General features: G+C 47.7%; 2 protein-coding genes across 3 annotated transcripts in view; one reads left to right on the plus strand and one right to left on the minus strand.

Annotated features, from left to right (window-relative positions):
- The window catches only part of LOC135397238 (uncharacterized), a 48,862-nt gene that overhangs the window by 8,338 nt on the left and 21,072 nt on the right, over positions 1-19,452 (plus strand). Inside the window, exons 1-2 of one of the 2 annotated variants that reach the window (XM_064628671.1) lie at positions 17,754-17,897; positions 18,186-18,251. In XM_064628671.1, coding sequence (XP_064484741.1) covers positions 17,888-17,897; positions 18,186-18,251 — 76 coding nt within the window. In that variant the 5' untranslated portion in view covers positions 17,754-17,887. Of the gene's footprint in view, positions 1-17,753; positions 17,898-18,185; positions 18,252-19,452 lie in introns of those variants that run through there. The other variant, XM_064628672.1, reaches the window with a different exon arrangement.
- On the minus strand, positions 414-17,387 carry LOC135397237 (uncharacterized). The gene is made up of 12 exons (XM_064628670.1): positions 17,282-17,387; positions 17,109-17,154; positions 15,447-15,521; positions 13,597-13,626; positions 10,965-11,905; positions 9,353-9,511; positions 7,160-7,323; positions 5,135-5,347; positions 4,660-4,787; positions 3,741-3,870; positions 1,700-1,987; positions 414-651 (listed from the first exon to the last, which is right to left on the minus strand). Exons 5-12 carry the CDS (start codon positions 11,095-11,097, stop codon positions 484-486), a joined length of 1,383 nt encoding a protein of 460 aa, XP_064484740.1. The 5' UTR covers positions 11,098-11,905; positions 13,597-13,626; positions 15,447-15,521; positions 17,109-17,154; positions 17,282-17,387; the 3' UTR covers positions 414-483.

Below are 19,452 nucleotides of genomic sequence, written 5' to 3' on the forward strand. Positions count from 1 at the left end.
GTGCAGAATTGAAGCCCATGGTCGCGGCAGTTCCAGCTCTCCCTTTTCGAAAGATTGCGCTCTTGATTAATGGATTCTCAAGCGAGGAGGAAGTGAGGAGGAGGACGTTCAGCGACACCTATGCGCCGCCTATACGAGGCCGTTTAGACCGTTTAGTACGAGGGACAGAGTGGACGCCACCAAGATACAGAAAGTAAATGCCTTCTCTGACCAACGGCTGATCGCAGCCTCTCAACAGGCCCCTGTAAGGTTAATACTGCTAGATTGAGTGACCCTAGGTGTTTTCAAACGTGTTTCTTTGTTTGGTGGGTTTGGAGTCCTCTGCTTTAGTGCCTGCAGGCTGTCCGTAAAAAAATGGGGCATTAAGGAACCTGAAAGAGCTGACTGCCGTAATTGAAAGTGGGACAAGATGATACGGCAACCATCTTTTATTGATCAAGTGAGCCATTTAAATCTCGCTGTTGACACCTCCAGCGCAATCTCTCAGGGGTTCGCTCTACGTAAACCGAGGAGGAGGTCGCTCATTATTTTAACTCTCTGTAGTCTCTGCCACCCTGACCAGTGTTGACATTCGACGTTGTCCATATTGACGTCAACTAGCAGAACGCCAAGCCTCGGACTGTATTGCACTTCTTGACTGGTCTTATTGTACTGAAAAAGAGGAAAGCCATCGTTCTTTAGAAGCAGAACACTGCGCAAGATTGGACCGCTAAGGGAACAGAACTGGTTCACCGCCATAGATTCATGCAGTTCTCGAACACTCAATGCTATTCGTGACAACACCTGCGTCTGGCGCTTGCGATCACAGTGCGACCTCTCGCACTAGGTTACACTGCGAAAATAGCAACAAGCTATCATGTAACCAGCTACTACACTGAAGTTACCATAAATTGTGTTGTCAAGGGGGAATTACCTACACTTTTACGCAAATAGGTTTCTGTAGTAGAATGTAAAATAACATGCGCATTCACCAAGGCCCCTGTCGACTCGTGACGTGAAAGGTGTTCCCTTTCTTTAGTAGCAATACAAAAGAAAAACATTGCAATGATGTCAGCATGATAACCACAGGAGTAACCACAGCGCCCGCTACGGACCGTATTTGACAGTATTTGACGTTATGTATTCCGAAGCACACGGGTGCATCTACGGTGGGGGAATGGTGGGGGATTAACTGTTGCTGCCTCTGGTGGGTCCAAAGGGCATTTCTACCACAGTTCTTCGGCTTGTCCGTATTTTTCACCGTGGAAGTCGGACGCCAGGATATCCTTAGCCATCCTTTCGTTCTCGAAGAATCGTTATTTTTCTGTGTGTACGGCTAGGGGAGTGCTTCTGTGTGTTGCACTGTGTTGCACAGTTCAAACGTAGTGCATCACCAGTGCTCTGCCATCTTGGTAGAAACCAAGAATTGCATCCCGGCAGGTCGGTCGGCCATTGCGTCAGCCTACATGTTTCCCGCATTTCCCACTGACAAAACTCGAGGAATTCCTCCTTGGGGGGGTGGGGGGGGCAAACGGCGAGGCATTTGAAGCCGTGTGGAACAGACGTGTGAAAAATATTCCAATAAATGCAGTAAGTAAATAAATGGTCAAGTAAGTCTAGTAACTATACTACTGCGGAGAGCAGATAACTCGCTACTCTCAAGACTGACAGGCTCCTTTTTCTGCTGTCTCTACATAGCCACAGTAGGTTCGTTACTTACTAGTGTGTTCATGCACGGCTGCGCAGTATACGTGTGGGAGTATTTCCTCGTAGTATCGAATGCTCCATGTGTACAGTCAGTGCTCTCGGGGAGGGCGAAGTAATTTCTTATTTGATTGCATGCGGTTTTGAAGTCTCCAGAGATGCTAGACAGGCAAGGTCGTGTGTACCCTGCCGACGTCGACGTCGCCGTCGACGAAAGCTGATAGAAGTTGGCACGCAGCGAGAAGGAAATCCCAAAGTATAGATCGGTGCTGGATGCAGCAGAGAACATCTGTGCAGCCCGTTGCTGAAAGTGTTGTCATCCGGTCACAAGTTGCTCAGAAGCACATGGATGATAATGATAAGATAATTGCGAAAGCGAAACAGGTATGTTCGATTAGGCCTGCACTGCCTGAACTAGTTCAGGTGGTGCTGTACGCGCCAGTGCTGCCCGAGCGCCCCCTGCACTCGTTTGTTTCAAACCAGTGCATGCCCAAGTGTAGCCTTAGTGCAAGGAAACTCCCGCATGGGTCAGCTCAACGGTAATGCAGCGTAATGGCGGCAATGGCAGCGGACGACACAAGGCAAATAATAGTTAATGTAAATTCTCGAACGTATCTGGAGAAAGCCGGAAGAGTCGTTTGAATTCAAGGTCGAAATAACGATTCAGTACGGTTTCGGTGTACATTGGTACACGGTTCCTGTCAGTTCGCAGAAGACCGCTATCACGGTTACCAGGTCGTCGAATTCTTCGTCCTCGCTCTCAGAATCCGCAAGTTCCATGGCTGTTCCACAGTTCCTTGCGTTCGAAATTAAAATGCAGCAATGCACATGTGATTCAAATGTCCGTAGCGGTGTTAAGACTCGCGGAGAGGAGAAGGCCTACACTAGCGCTGCACTTCGATATTCGTCTCGCGGCGGCACTAGTGTTGCACCGTTGAACTAGAGCTGGCCTGGTGCTGCGCTAGTTCAGAACTGGCCCTGCAGCGCTCGATCTGGTTTAGGGAGTGCAGGCCTCATCGAACGTACCTTACTTCATTGGAAGTTACTGTGGTGTTCCAACTGGTCATGGCCCGCCCTGCGATGCTTTACAACGCGTCAGTTTTACGACGCCCCTTGAACCAATTCGAAATAGTGGACACGTTACTGCAGTAGCGGATTGCGCATCGTCTCACGGATGAACCGTCAAGATAGCACGCTTACACAATGCAAACCCCGCCATATGTTTCATATATTTCCGCGAGGACAGCGCTTGTTCTCATCGGCTAGTTATGCGGCGTTGCCCGTTACATCCTGACGTAGTTTGGTTCAAGATCCGCGGATTAGAGACGCAAAATTTCCGGAAACTTGGAGAAACTGGGAACAAATGTGGTTACTGCTGAATCGAATCGGCCAAGCTACAGCATACAATGAGCTAGAAGCTTTTGTAGTGTTCATCCTCTGGGCATAAATGCATCCCATGAGACTGCTGTCCACTCAGCGATAGTTAATTAGAACAACCCGTCCACTCCGACCAGAACTCCGCGCGATGGCGATCGCTTGGAGCGGCCAGAGGGAGCACCAAGTCGTTGGTGGTTGGCGGATAAGAGGCACCAAAAGCACTGTTGGTGGGTTTGAACGCGTCAAAGGCACGAAACTTTTTTTAAATTTTTAATTTCGTCGCCTCTTTTCCCGGGACTTCGCACCCCTACCGCGGATTACCTGTGGATGGCATTGCATCTTGGTAACTACATTCGGTAACTACGTTCGCCTAGCTCTATAGGGGTAGGGGGGGTAGGGGTATAGGGGTAAGGTAATAAGGGGTACTGAATCGCCGATTAAGAGCAATGATCAGTTCGAACACGTTCATAGCAGCGGGCAGTACTTACAAAACGGGTGGCACACTATTCCTTGAACTTTCTCTGCCCTTACACGAGGAATGTCCTTCCACAATGTATTATCTCCATACAGAAACGAGATTACGTTATCAAGCCTGGTCTGCACTATCACGTTCATTTCAATAAGTCCATCTGTTCGTCCAAGAACTTATAATCGAGAGCGAATGACTTATAATCGCTTACAACTGAAGAATAGGAGCTGTTCTTGATGGGAGTTTGCGACCAAGAGGCAGTAGGGTAGATGAAGCAGGGGCTCGAAGTCACTGCAGGCAGGGGAGTGATATGGGTCTGAAGAATGAGCAAGTTCAGATGGCTGCAAAGAGATATAGAGCAAAATTATAGAGCAAGGTGTGCGATTCCCAGATGGCGGTGTTGCGAAGCGCAGTTGTGACGTAATATGTTGTTGCACTGCCTTCCAGTCGGAGCGTCGAACCGAACCGAAACCGGAATTCGCCGCCATTTTTAGCTGGAACTGAACCGTAATTGCTAGCGACATCTTTGAGCTGAACCGGAGTCGAACCTAACGGAAACCTAACCGTTAGCTTAGCTCAATCGGTAGAGCCCTGGATCGGTGTTCAGATGCAGAAGATGTGTGGGTTCGAATCCTCTAGCTGGCTAACCTTTTCAGTGACGTCCCGCTGGCGCAGTCAGTTGCGAGTCCTCCTGATCCCAAGATAGCGGATTCAAACCCTCACCGAGGACGGTGGCAACTTTGTGCTTTGTGGAAGGGTGGCAAGTTGCTCAGGTCCTTTCGCGAGCGACATTAAATCCACGTGATGTCAAAATTAATCCAGACCCGACCACTGTGGCGTTTTTATGTGAACAGGCAGGCAGGCTGTAGTAAGTGGCAAGGCTTGGCAAGCGAGGCCACATATCTTCAATCAATTCAGTTCAATTGGCCAATTGGTATTTGGCGTCACGCAGCGCTTCAAAGAGCGTCGAACGCGGTTCTTGAGAACCCGTCGATGTCAGACTTTGAAAGGAGCAGCTGCCCGCGAATACAAACGCGAAAACAAAACGTCCTAGCATCTCCTGCGAGGGAATCGGCGGCAAGCACTGGTGGGCGCAGTATACGACGAAGATCTAGTAGGAAACTGCTTACTTGATATTGGCCGCGGACCGCATCAGTGCAGAACTCTGAGCAGTTGATCCTGCAGACAGGTGCAGCCCAACGAAGAAGGTTTTAAGGCCAGCCTTCCTTTGCGATGCTGTCATAGAGTTGAATATTTTCTGAAAAATGTAGGCTCCTTTAATCACTGGTTTGCTGTTGTAAACAGAACTTCACCCCATAGCACGCTCCTAGCCAACCCATCATCCCGAATAATCCCATCCCATGTCCCGATTTGTTGGGGAGGTGCCTATCTGGGCCAAGATAATGTGTCCCAGATAGGCGCCTCCTCCCATTTTCAATGATACCATTCGGAATGATGGTTGGCAATGAGCGCATATGTGTTTTTAACGACGTACTCGAGAATGCACTGGCGCAATGCAATGCGCATGGGTCAAGTTGTTTACAATGATGGTGAGACTCTTTTTGGCCAATGCGTTTCGTTGTTTACGTGACACGATTTACTTACAGCAAAGAGGGTTCCGAACGGACCTCCGTTCGGACGGGAAAGTAGGGTCGCAGTTCCGAAGCAGTTAAGAACGCCGAACGATCGATACCCTTTCGCCAAGAGATCGTTCAAATCTTCGGCGGATTTCCCAAAAATTTGATCGGTCAAGTCGTCGATATATTTTCCCGGAAAAGAAACGCCAAACTCCGGTTTTGGATTTCCTGTCCACGTCATCTGAAAGTAGTATTTGCAACCATTCGTTAGCTACTAACACCAAAAAGAGGTACGTGTTAAGACCTCGTGTACTACAGACGTACCAGAGGGCCAGATTACCTGCGGTGCAAGGAGCTGTACTCGCGCCGCACTCTTAGAGATGATCTTCACTCCATAGCGCGCTCCTAGCCAACCATCACCTTGAATGATATCGTTATCAGTCCTGATTTGTTGAAAGCGGGAGGCGTACGCCTTCTTTGTGACAATTATGAACAGTATAAGTGTACAGGCGTACGCTTCCCATTTTCAACAAATCAGGACAGATAACGATATGTGTTGGTAGGGTTGTCGCTTTCGATTCGAAAAGAGGGCGCACGCCTTTTTGCATCAATTATGATACATAATTGCCACAAAAAGGCGTACACCTCTCTCTCTCCTCGAATCAGAAGCGATAACCCGATCAATCTTTACGCACAGCGTGCTGTGCGTTCTGTACCTGTACCCCAACTCTTTCGATATTTTCGTTCCCACATTTTCGAACGGTCCGTTGAATACATTGTTGCAGTAGAAAGGAACTCAGCATCATGTTGTCTCTCTTTTACATTTGTTCTGACAACAACAACACTTTCAACTGTTTCTACGCTGTAAGTTGGAAATGTATACCGGGTGTTTCATTTAAATCCCCGGGCTAAATAATTCGCAAACGGGTGCACCAATCCACGAACTTAAGTATCTGTCCGATACCACCTACAAGCTGCACACCGTGTGAATGAGTGGGAGGCGCTCATTATTGCGCAATAAAAATGCAAATGAGTTTCGTCAAAAAGCGTATCTTCTAAAGCAGGGCGCTGTCGGCATTAAAATGGGTACTACCCCTTTTGGGACCTTCAGTGGACACCTTTTAGAGAAAAATCTGCCACCGAAGCGGGTCATTTGTTGCAGTAATTAATTGGTTTCGGTTTACGTATTTTTGTCGCGGCTGGTCGCGGCGAAGCGCAAAAGGGCGTATTTCATTGGTGTAATTCATTGGTGTAATTCATTAATGTAAGGACGTAATTTATTGATGGATAAGGGAGTGAAAGAGCGTCCTTTTGCGCTGCGCCGCGACCAGCCGCGACAAAAATACGTAAACGGACTCGGACAGTTCGTGGATTGGTGCACCCGTTCGCGAATTATTTAGCCCGGGGATTTAACTGAAACACCCGGTATATGAGGTATAAAGAATGTACCATCACCACCATCTACCCACGTGTAATGTCACATGCAAGGTATAGATCACTTCGGGTAAACGTTACGCTGCAGCTCAGGGTATAACAAGATACTTGAACGGGTTTCAACATACCTTTGTACACTCTTAAAAATGAACTTCACTGCATAGCACACTGCTAGCCAACCCCCTGTCGTTATCTGCCGTGCTTTGTTGAAAACAGGAGTCGTACGCCATTTTTGTGACACTTATGCTGTTCATAATTGTCACAGAAAAGGCGTACGCCTCCCGATTTCAAAAAATCAGGGCAGCTAAGGATATCATTCGAGATGATGGTTGGCTAGCAGCGTGCTATCCAGTGATTTTTAAGATTGTACAAGGTACGTTTATACCCGTTTGTGTCGATTATCATATATCCAAATTGACGCAAAAAGGCGTACGCCCCCTCCCTTCAAATCAAGTGATACCCCTATCATTCACGTCAATGGTTGGCACAGAGCGTGCTATGCGGTGAAGTTCTTGGGTGGTAAATGATTACACCCGGTGGTATAATGTTCTCACTCGCGGCGTCAGTGGACCACATTTGTCTTGCAGCACGGAAATTGCAGCGACCAATTCAAACTCACATGTTTGAAAGCATTCCAGGCATGTTGATCCTCCGACCCAATGAATCCGCTATTCGTTGGAAAGATGCTGTCGAAGATGAAGTAATCACATTTCGCGGACTGGTACCTGTCGTCATACCGGAAAGTCGCTCCAACGGTGCACATGATGAAGTTGTGCGGAATGTCTATAAAAGGACACATTTGTAACCCTCGTCTCACCGAATTCGAGCTGTGAGGTAACACGACGGCGTTGCCTCATTAACTAAGAGGACATATTGTGAGAGTTGTCCGTGAACACCCAGCAGGGTTTTGCGTTCGGCGAGCGGCGGCCCGATCAAGTCACCTGCGATGTCACCGCGCACCGGCCAATCATTGACCGACGTTCCTTTGCGCGAGCCAATCGCAGAAGCTCGTCGAGATATCAACCAACCGCCGTTGCCGTGATTGGCGGACTCCGCAACGCAAGCATCACAAACGCTCTTAAAAATGAACTTCATCGCATAGCACGCTCCTAGCCAAACATCATCTCGGCTGATACGGTTATCTGGCCAGATTTGTTGAAAACGGGAGGCGTGCGCCTCTTTTGTGACACTTGTGCTGTTCATAATTGTCACACAAAAAGGCGTACGCCTCCCGTTTTCAACAAATGAGGGCAGATTGGCTAGGAGCGTGCACTCTTAGAAATGAACTTCACCGCATAGCACGCTCCTAGCCAACCATCATCTCGCACGATATCGTTATCTGCCCCGATTTGTTGAAAACGGGAGGTGTACTCTTTTTTGGGACAATTATGAACAGCGTAAGTGTCACAAAAAAGGCGCACGCCTCCCGTTTTCAACAAATCAGGGCAGTTTGGGGAAGACACATAAACAAACACAAACACCATGATGGTAGGCATGCTATGCGGTGAAGTTCATTTTTAAGAGTGTGCTATGCGGTGGACTGTACCCGTAACGTTTGGGGTGTTAGGAACATGCGAGGGCTTCGCCTCGGTAAAGAGGGAGGGCACTGAAAGCAACATACTATTGAAATCATCCGGCATGGGAGAATGCAGGTTGCGAAGCAGACGACAATGCTGGGTGACGTCATGGTGTGTTCTGCAGGGGGGAGGGACTCTTGTCAAGGAAGCGTGACAAAAGGGAGCTGCCATCCGTTAGTCATGGAAGGCGTTGCCTTCCGTTGGCTACTTCATTCCGCTAAACTTCAGGTGACGTTTTCCAAAATTCATCACTTGCTGTCCATGTGCTATGTATTTATTAAGAAAATAAGCAGCAATATTATCCCACTACATCACTTGCTTGTGTGCTGTCGTTCGTTTGTTCGACCACTTTATCACGAAACTCTACAGACCATAGCATGGAATGGCGCGTGGTTTCGTTTGGCTTCCGGTCTCGGTTGGATGGCAGAGCAGCACGCAGATTACTCATCACATTCGTTACGACGGGTTACTTATAGATTTCGCTCGCAAGGCATACAAACGCCACTTCAAGACGTCATAAACGGTAAATATCTTCAGCCGTGTCCGTGGAAAGCAAATGGTTGGTATTATCGCAGGTAATATCGCAGATAAAATATGAGTCACGTGTGATATGACAACGGTTACCTTGTTGATTCCGAGAGCACTACTCAATTCTGCGCGTATAAAAAAAAAAGGTTCGTATACGCACTCAACGCAACTACACGGCTTGCCTCGCTTCCTTCGCTGGACGTCGTTCCCTGCATCGTCCCGTTCCACCCATGTTACCCCACGTGACTGCGCAGGTTGGCAACAAACGGAGCTGCTCCGCTGTAGCTATCCATGATCAACGGATGGCTGCGCCCGGGCAGTATAACGCTCGGGGACGGGAGAATCCCCAGTGCCAAGTACGTTCTCTAGAGTCTTCCTATATTAACCCTATGGTTTTCTGCTCTTCGGTTTCTGCGGTTTCGGCGTCGTTCTCGGTTTGCTGTCATCATTTACGAATTGCTCGCGTAAACATGAATGGGAATGTTGTATTTTGTATCGAGGGGGTGTTTAGTGTTCGGCATGATGCCATTTTTTTTGGGGGGGGGGGAGTCACTGAGCACCTTCTGCTTTTTGCGCAGTGACAATACACTGCAGAGCGAAAATATTTCGCATGGTGACACCTGGTTGACAGCTTCGCAGATGAAACACGGGTTTTCAGCCGTGTTAAATGTCACTTCCAAGTATCCAAATAGAGAACTGCTGCTTACGTGTTGTAGTGGTTACGGTCGGGGAGGGAGGAGGAGTTGGGCCCCCTGGGGTAGGAGGTGGTGGAGGTGCGCTTGATGGGGCTGAACCACCACCCCCTCCTGATGATGGATCATAATTATAATCCACGTCGGGATCATTCTCTTCTGCACTTTTCTCAGCTAGAAAGTGGGGGAAATGAGAGAAGGGGGAATAGTAATCAAATAACGCTGCCCAGTAACTTACCAGTCTGTTTATTGCCGGGTAACTCCCCGTGTGTTCCACTTATCAGTGCGTTAGTTGTCGGGTAACCCCCCCATGTACTTCTATTTTACTTTTTGTTAAATCTTAATCACAACTAGCTGTTAATTCTTGAACTGTGTTGGGACTGTACTACAAGGCTTGACCGCGGAGTCCCGCTTTGTGTACATTTTTGAAGCACAGGTTACCAAATAAAGATTACCTTGTCGAGATTACTTCCGGTAACTTTTAGCTTTGCTGTCCCACCATGTAATGTGGCAAACCAATACCAGTTCAGTTGAATGGGAATTGAATACTACGTTCCAATACCAGTGACGTAGCACAGATCATTCGAAGTGCTCTTGGCTTGGCTACTATTAGTTGGCTCTCGTTGGCTGACACTCTTTTTCCAGACTTTATACGTCCAAGCTCTACTATAAGGCAGGCAAACCTGGAAAGAGGCTTTGTCCACACCAAGCACTAACCAAGGTGTCGGAAGGACAACCTCCCCCCACACCCAGCACCCCCATAGGGGGATGGTTCGAGGCACGTTCGCACTTAATTTCATTGTGAAATTCGGACAAGGGCTATTGGTTGCTGGAGCGCATAAGTTCCCATTTTGCAACCTTTTGTAGCAGACGACGCGCCGCTCCGTGACGCAGACGAAGCGTCGTCTGCTACACTTTCTTCGTCCCAGGACCTGTATCTGCCCCGCATATGACTTCCCGCACGTCAGAGGAATGTCCAGTAATGTGTGTAATGTTATTCATGACCTTCCTCCGACGTGCGAGAAGTCATATGTGGGGCAGACAGGTCGGTGTCTGAGAATGACAGGCTGCGCGAACACTCATCCTCCCTGCAAACCGACACAGGCAGCAATCTGGCCATGCACTGTCGCGACTGAGCACAAATGAAAGATTTGTCAGCAAGCAGTCAGTGGACCTATATTGTACAAAGACATTAGTTATTGTCCTCCTTTCATGTTGTTCTCTCCTTTTCGGTTTTGATTGAGTCAGCGCTCTGCGTGTGCACTTGTTTCTTGAAAGATGGAAGTCACTGAAAAGGTTAGCCAGCTGTACGACTCGAACCCAGCGACTTCCAAGAAGATCCAGAAGATGTGGGTTCGAGCCCTACAGCTGGCTAACCTTTTCAATGACTTTCATCGTTAATTTCTTAGGCAATTTGAGGCTTTGTATGTATTTGTCCTTCCTATGTTGTTTCAACCTGAGAACATCAGTTCCCCTCTCATGTCTCTCTTGTTTCTTGTTCATGTCCCGCCTCTGCGCTGTTTTTACGTAGGTACGTAGAACTGTTTTCATGCACATTTTTTTTTTGTAAATTCACAATATTAATAATGATAGGATGTGATTCCGGATCATAGTATATTTCGCTTACTGCTCGAGCCACTCAAGATGAATGCCAGGATAATCAAAACGCCGATGAGAAGGAGGCACACCACGACAAGGGCAATAATAATTTTCTTCCTGAAATGAAATGTTTGCGTACGTAAATATATCAGATCCTGCATAGTGGAGATCCGTTTTTCTTGTAGATAATACACTGTAGTTTTCTTTTTCTTTTTCGCAGCGCTATGTTCTGCGAACAGCTGTAAAATGCCTGGGCTACATATGTATACCTGAACCGCTATGGCGAACGCCTCCACAATTTGCGATGTTCACATCCTGTATTTAGAATGGACCTCATGCTGTACCTGCAGCCAAGAATATTTCCTGCCAGCCTCCTGTTTTTGAATTGACCATGCTTTTGGGCGGGGACAACGTAATAAAACTACTCGAACTACATGAACTATGCCTATGTAAATGTACGAAAATACCCCCCCCCAAAAAAAAATCGCACATTTGCCATGCGATCAGATCGAGGAGAAGAACAAAGTCGAAGTAAAGACACCATTTCATTGCCCATTTCAAGTTTCATGTTTCAAGTAAAATTTACGTGCTCGTTAGGCTTCTGCGAAACTGGAATGCAAACGTAGCGTCATTTCTCCGTGAAAGCAGTGTCGTCAGTAACGCATTAACAACGAAGATTGAATTACAAATTTTAAATTACATTACAAATTAATTTTCCGAGCCCTGTCCCAAATGCCGCCCGCCGACATTCACCCGACAAACGCCGACATTCAGCCCGCTCATCCACCAGATGAGCGATTTTTTTATGGTGGTTTATCCGGAATCAGCCACTGAGGAGAGGGAAGGGTAGTGTCGCTAAATATTTCGAGGTGGGGTTTAAAAAAATTCGTGTATATATGTTAACGATCGTTGCGTTAACATACCTGGTACCCGGAATAGAGTGAAATATTGTTAATACTCACTTTCTCTCTGTAACAGAAAAAGAGGAGCTTGTTCAGACAAGTTTATTCACAGCCACCTAAGCACTCTTCAAGCAGCTTCACGGACACTGGGCAGCATTCACCACCCAGGTCGCTTTGGTGGTGATGTCAAATCATGTCAGTGTCAATCGATTGGTCAAATGCATTATCATCGCGTCGCATCATTTGCGGAGGGAGAGATACTATATCATCACAAATGCACACGCGCGCCACAGGTGGCTAAGGTCCCCTGGACGCACAATTTTTACCGTACAGGAACGTCCACGTCTTTTCACGCTATATTCACAAAGGTGACATTTCTTCGAGCCTGAGGAAGAGAACTGAGGACGGGGCACATAGGCTCAAAGAAATGCGATATCGATGTGAAAGATTTTGTCACATTGCTATCGAAAGTAAGTAAGTATCGGTAGTAGTATCGTATAGCGGCATGAAGGGAGTCGTAAGAGAAGCATCACACAGATGGTAGAAATTCACGCGTGAAGGCCAGTCATGACAGTCATTCACCGCCGACATCACCGAAACTCCGATGTTTCCAAGGCCCACGTGGCGGCCTTACGGTTTTTCCAGTTTCCTTTTCCCCCCTTCTTCCGCACCTACTTTTCGGCTGGTCCACGCATGAATGGCCCAAAAGGAGGATAGTACACACTTGTCCCACCTGTTGGCATTACTACCCACTTGGCATTACTACCCACTTCACCATTCACAATTTGTGCAAATACGCTCGTTTTTACTTCAATAGCTATGGGTAGTAAAACATCCGTGCGCTGTATCGTATTGTCTCAGTCACCCTTAAGCGCGGACCCCATAACAAGCGACGCGCTGCAGAATTTTGTCGCTGTCGCGTCTGGTGATGGCGCGACTTGCCGGTCCATTTGAGCAGCGACATTTCGTCGCCGAGTAATAAGATTTTGTAGAAGCAATGCTTATTTTATTCGAGTTATTGAGTTGTAACTTGCCATAAATATACCAAAAATAGTATTTCATTCGTCAAAACGAGGAGATCTTGTAATGAAGGTGCTATGTAATATTCGCCGTAGCGCAGTGGCGCTGCGGTTGAAGTACCCAACGCCACGCCCACTTCTTCGTCGCCACTTTTGTTGGTCGCCCTCTCCACCCTTTCTCTTGCCCACGCGTTCAGTGCTTGTTTCACGCCGCCAAACGCGTGGCGGCGGTGACGTCGATTCACACTTCGTCGATTCGACGTCGTCGATTTACACTTCTTTCCGTGCATTGTCTCTGCGATGACTACTCCGAAATACTCTGAAATCGGGGCCGTTCATTTTTCAGACTTTTTATTCCTCCGAAAAACTTGTCGTCGAACGATGGGAAACTTCACTGCATAGAGCGCTCAGCGCCAACCATTGCCATGAATGGCAGGATATCGCTTCTGATTCGAAGCGAAAGGGGGCGAGTTTTTGTGCCAATTGGGATATAGGGTAATTGACATAAACAGGCGTGCGTCACACTATCTCCTCGAATCAGAAGGGATACCCCATATCTTTTGTGGCAAAGCGTTCTATTGTTTTTTGAGTACGGGCCCCTGTTACGGGTGATAGATCCCACAATGGTGGGACGTCCAGCGAGTTTCTAGCGACGTGCCGACCTATGGCTCCCACATAGGCGACGTGCGGACAGCAGCGATGGCAGTCGCTCTTATTCTCAGCTAAAATTAACACGTACCTTCTTCGGCATCTGCCGCACCAGGGGCATCTGTGAGTGAGAAAATAAGTAGAGGTGAACTCGGGTTAACACTACCCGGGTGCTGGCTTTATCCGCGCGAGATCCGGGATCATTTGCAAGTGCTGAGCATAGACAATTTTTGCACGCCTCCAACCGGGCCTGTAACGTGTGACCAAATATCTAAAGGAACAGTGCGTTTGTTCCAAATGCCACTAGTGCCGTCAGCGAGCACTAGGAGATTCCCGCAAAACCTGATAGTGTCGGATTCTCCAACAGCAGATGACTTCAATGAGAGCTCTGTCGTCTGCCTTCTGTCATCAACGTGAGTCTCCCTCCGCTCTCCACCTCGTGTGTGATGGATGGATGTATGCACAGGGGTGGCATCCAGTGTATTGTTTCATAGACTAAAGCATGTTGGGAGAACGCAATGCATCCTGGACGGGTCCTGGTCGCACGACACAGCAAGCGTGACCTTAAAGATGGCGGCGCCCGTGATCGGCGGCCACACAGTTTGCAAACATTGCGGTTGTTTCTGCGCGATGTTTCGGTTGTCTTTCGATCACGGTAATTATTTTTATCCGATAATCCCGCAGTAAAACGCGCAGTTTTGCACGTAAGGCCTCGTACTGTTGACGACTTCCAAAGATGTGATGACGACCGCGAATTAAGGTCCACTGAGCTGATGCGACGTACTTAAACTAGGGAAACATGGGCTACCATGTTGTGGAGGAAGCACTGCATAGTTTACACTAGCAAAATACGTTCATCTCTTGGCTTTATGACGACGGAAGTACGTCGGTAAGCGGCAAAACGACATGCAGAGAAAGTCACACGACCTCAAAATGATGTTTTCTATGACGTGCGACCATGACAAGATTGCAGTTTTGCCAAAGGCACCCGCTTGAGGGTAGCTACAACAATGGCGGGTTTGCATCACCCCTGTGGATGGTTGGATGGATTGTTTGGTGCACTGCTGGTGGTGCCTGCTGGTGGTGGCGGGGTTCAAGCACAAGTGTGCAGACATGCCGGACGAAGTAAAATTGCTGTGTTGCGTTTCCTAATGTCCAAATCGACAAATCGAGACAAATTAGGGAGCAATGTTGCGTTGCGTCATACTTATATACAGGGTGTTTCACAAAACGTGCCATTCGGACTTTATAAGAAAAAGAGGGGCGACGGAAAAATACGGGGTAAATGGCATTTGTGTGGCAACTAAATTTGCTACCTTGCAAAAATATTTTCATTTCATTTCATTTCATTCTTTAAATGAACTCGTTTCCCCAGTCAACCTACAGTTTTACAGAATTAGAGAGCCCGTAGCGAACTTAGTCAGATTCACCAAGAAATCCGCTAGATATTGCAAATGGAACTGCCCCAAAAAAGTTCCGAAATTGAGGCCTTGAGGCCATGAAGCTAGAACAATTTATCGCCGGACCGGCGTGCAGCACAAGACCCGCCGATAACTAGGCGGGTGACATTCCACCATACGTTGATAAGCGGCAAACAAAAATGATGCCGCCTCTTTTTTCCCGCCCTTTTTTTTCGACCTTCTATCTTTCATGGGGGCAGGAGCATGTCCTCCTCTCCGCGCATCTTTGCGACTGATTTGGTGCGCTGTTGAATACCCGAAACTTTGAAGCCTCCATTTGAAGCTTTTCTTCGGGCTCAGTTAAATCAAATTCAGATCAAATGGAAATACTTTTGTTAGTTATTAGTTGCCATACAAATGCCGTTTACCCCGTATTTTTCCATCGCCCCGTTTTTTTATAAAAGTCCGAATGACACGTTTTGTGAAACACCCTGTACATGTCAACTAGAGACACGCACAGTGCAAAGACGCGGACACTTACCAGGACTGGACATCCCGGACATCATGGGCGGCTCAGATATCCCAGACATCCCGGACATCCCAGACATACCGGATTCTGCAGGAAGAAACTTTTCTTAGCGAACTAAATGATGCACCGACCGAGCTTTAAAGGACCACCATCCCATTGCTCTGCGTATGGGATTTGGAACGTCTCGAAGAGATGCTGCTGACAATGGTCTGCATATATAAATTAGAAATCGACGAAGGCGTGTCCAACAGGAACAGACCACTACTACTGAGCCTTTCAGACTATTGGCCGTTCGGTCTGACCGACATTATAGGGAGTCTTGACCTACGTCATATAGTGACGTGGCAGTGAGGTGGCATGCTCGTAGGCTGCTCCCCCTGGTGGTCAGTTTTCGCGCTAGCGACACTGAAAGATCACAAACTGCCCTATTTTTTAATGCGACAATCGTGGCCAAACGCGTTCGTTGGACGTCATGTGAAAACACCCTATTGTATCATCAAGGCCATCAGTAGTTCTGCGTCTGGCCTGCAGTGCTCGAATTTTTTTTTTTTCTAAAAGAACCTTTACCAATGCGGGTGTAGTTGCGTAGATGGGCTTATGGCTTTTTCTAATTAGCCGGAGTGTTCAGAAGAGAAATAATGCACTGAAGTGAGAGAAGACCATATAGCGAACATAAAAAAACAAGAATTACAAGAATTTGTGGTCTAGAAGTTATTTTATGTGCACATGAACAACCCCATCTGATGCACTTGTAGCGCTGGAGAAACACGGGAGTGGTAAGCCTAACGGATTCGAAACTGCGAAAGGTAGGGGGCTAAATCACCTCACTTTGGTTAGGTTAAGTTAGGTTCTACAGATTGGGGTGTCTCGGGGGGGGGGGGGGGCGCCGCCCACCCCATGCACGTACTAGGCGGTGCGGGCGTTACCCTGCCTCGGGTTAGGTCAGAAAGTCCTCATCCAAGATGGCGGATTGCCTCGAAGAAACGAGCGATAAAATTTGTGTTTTTGGTACGTTATACGACGTTGATATTTTGTTTCATTTCATCCGTAATTTTCTCATCTTTCTAGTAAAATCATCTGTTATTTGATGTCTACTTCCGTTTGTTTAAAAAATCCATAAGCACGGCTACGGAACTACATCCGAGCAAATGCGAAGAGTGACCACAACCGTGGCGGCCAAACGCGTTCGTTGGACGTCGTCATGTGAATACACCCTATTGCATCATCAAGGCCATCAGTAGTTCTGCGTCTGGCCTGCAGTGCTCGAATCTTTTTTTCTAAAAGAACCTTTACTGATGCCAATACTGCACTACTCAGGGTGGGGTCGCGGTATTCTGCTACTCCATCATTAAGCGTAGCGCAACTGAAGCACATCAGTCAGCAGTGGTTCAAATTGCAATTGCGCCGGTTCACCGGAAAGAGTGAAAAAGCACTGGTAAACCTATGGTGTGACGTCACATGCACGCCTCCTATTGCCCTACGGACTTATCTGTCTCGCTCCAACCACGTTCATTGTGGAAGGTGTTAGAAAAGCTACGCCATTCTTAAAGTCGTTAGTTCGTGTGCTGAACTTAGATGCTGAACAGCTCATTTAGTCCCAAAGCCGCAAATCGTTACACTAGCAAATAGTGACGCAAATAGTGAAAAATGCTAGAAATACAACCAACTGCTTACCCTCCACCATATTGGAAATCGTTGTCTTGATTGTCTTTAGAAAATGCTTAAAAAAATTAAGTTGGGCGAATTAGTACAAATTTTGTCTCTGTTGAGGGTGATACTATCACTCGCCAAACACAGCTCAATTAAATCCAATGCGAAAAACATGTACCAAGAGGTCCGAAACTTACATGACCGACTCAGGACTCGCTGCTGTTCGAAAATGACTGAGCGAATGAATGAGTGCCAAGGACTGAGGGAATGGGAGCGCGAGAGGACCTCGCGGCACTTCTTCTTCTTCTTCTTCTACCAATGAGGTAATGGCTGTGAGCCAGTAAGGGAGATTGGCCAGGACAAAAAGGACAAACTACATATCTGTGTGGTAGTGGTGGGGTGTACACTCTTAAAAATGAACTTCACCGCATAGCACGCTCCTAGCCAACCATTATCTCGAATGGTATCGTTATCTGCCCCGATTTGTTGAAAACGGGAGGCGTACGCCTTTTTTGTGACAATTATGAATGAGATACTGAGAACTACCAATAATGGCCGTGAGCCACTAAGGGAGATCTTTTCTTCTTCTTCTTCATCCTCGGGGAAATGGCCGTTATCCACTAAGGGCGATTGGCCAGTACCAGATGAGGGTCATAGGCGCTTGGATCTTTTGATTGGTTGAAGAAGACGAAGAGGAAGCTCGAGGGCGCGTGTGAGTGTTCCTTGGTGCAATCCACCACTTTCGACTTCAGTTGCTTTGCGTGTAGACCTTGTCACACCGCCGAGTTCCTGTCTCTAGCAAAATGACTGAACGTGAGTACTAATAGAAATATACGTTTCGATGTTTGGAGAGGGTACCTTCCCTTCTAGAGTACAGTAGTTCTCCTCTCGCCCATTTTTTTAAAGGAAATAACGTGGTTTGAACACAAAGGAGAGAAACGCGATCATGTGCAGCACTTTTGTAAAGCAATTGAAATTTTAATCAAACGGTGTACCTGGTATAGGCTACAGTGGAATGTAATATAGTGCGGTGCTACCACGGCGAGATCAAGGATGGAAGGCGAATTAATATGTTGCTAATTGCTCATTTTCTTCCGCCAGAATCTGCAATGTCCTCGATGTCGGGGATGTCTGAAGTGTCCGGAATGTCCGGAATATCCGGCACCGGTAAGTGCGCTAGTCCTCAGTTACGTTTGCCTTTGAAAAAAAAAAAAAAACTTCTCAAATTCTTATTTGAGAATTGAACAGCGTTGGGATTAACGCGTATGTTTGCCGCCATATCGTCCCTTCTGTACCACGATTCGCATCGTCGTCGTGGCGCATTAAAATCGACGCTTGAACAGAATGATTCCACCTCTGCAAGCTCGCAATTTTCTGTGCATAGCACGGGGGGTCATACGCGAAAAAAGTTACGAAAAATAGGCCGTATATGTTACCTACGAGTGCGTGCTGTATGTGCATCGATACATTTCCGGATGGGACCGCCAGTGACCTTGCGTACATGACGTTGGGCGCGTTAAGCAGGCTCGCGAGCGCTTCTTCCAGGGTTCTAAGGGGAACGTACCCTCGGTGTCTCCGCTTAGCGGTTTCTCTGAGCTCATCGAGAAGCACAACATATTTGGCTTGCTTCTGTCGTCTGCTTTCTGAAGACATAGCGAAAGCCGGTGATGTCACCAGCCAAGCCAACCAAACGCGCGTGCACCGGAACATGCGTCATGGTACTGGCTTTCCCCTAGCATGAGACAAGGAGCGCGCAAGGTGCACCGGGGAACGTGCACCGGAAGTTACTTTAACCCTGTTATGTGATTCTGGGAAAGAGGGAACGTTCCTGGAGCACCAAGTTGACGTGCTCATTCTCGGGTAAACATAAACAGGTCCCCGCGACAACTTCCGGTGCCGCGAAGACCCGCGAGTAAGGGCCGGGTCCCATAGCTTTATGCGAGCAGCAGCAGCAAAGCAGCAGCGGTGCGGCAGCAGCAACACGGCAACATGGCAGCAGAGCAGCTTTCTGCTGCCGCTGCTCTGCTGCTGGAGGCGTCCCATAGCTTCGTTTTGAATTAGCGGCAGCAGCGGCTTAGGAAACACAAAACGTGTTGGCAACTGTGTCATTGTTTACATTTCGCACATTCCGAAGGCGTACGCAGCGGCTAAGCCTTTTAGTGCACACACCTAGGAACGCAATCCTAAGTGAAAGGCGTTTGTGTGAGAGATATATTGTGGATTTGGAGCTCATAAGTGAACTTTGAGATGAGTGTGGTGGTGGTCTGAGCCTCGTATTACCTGACTCTTCGTTGATGTGTAGTCAGTTTCATGACATTCAACGTAGGTTCGTCCTACTGCTGTGCTGTGCAGAACAGTCCTTGCTGTG

Source organism: Ornithodoros turicata, chromosome 6 (assembly GCF_037126465.1).
Source record: "Ornithodoros turicata isolate Travis chromosome 6, ASM3712646v1, whole genome shotgun sequence".
NCBI lineage: Eukaryota > Metazoa > Arthropoda > Arachnida > Ixodida > Argasidae > Ornithodoros > Ornithodoros turicata.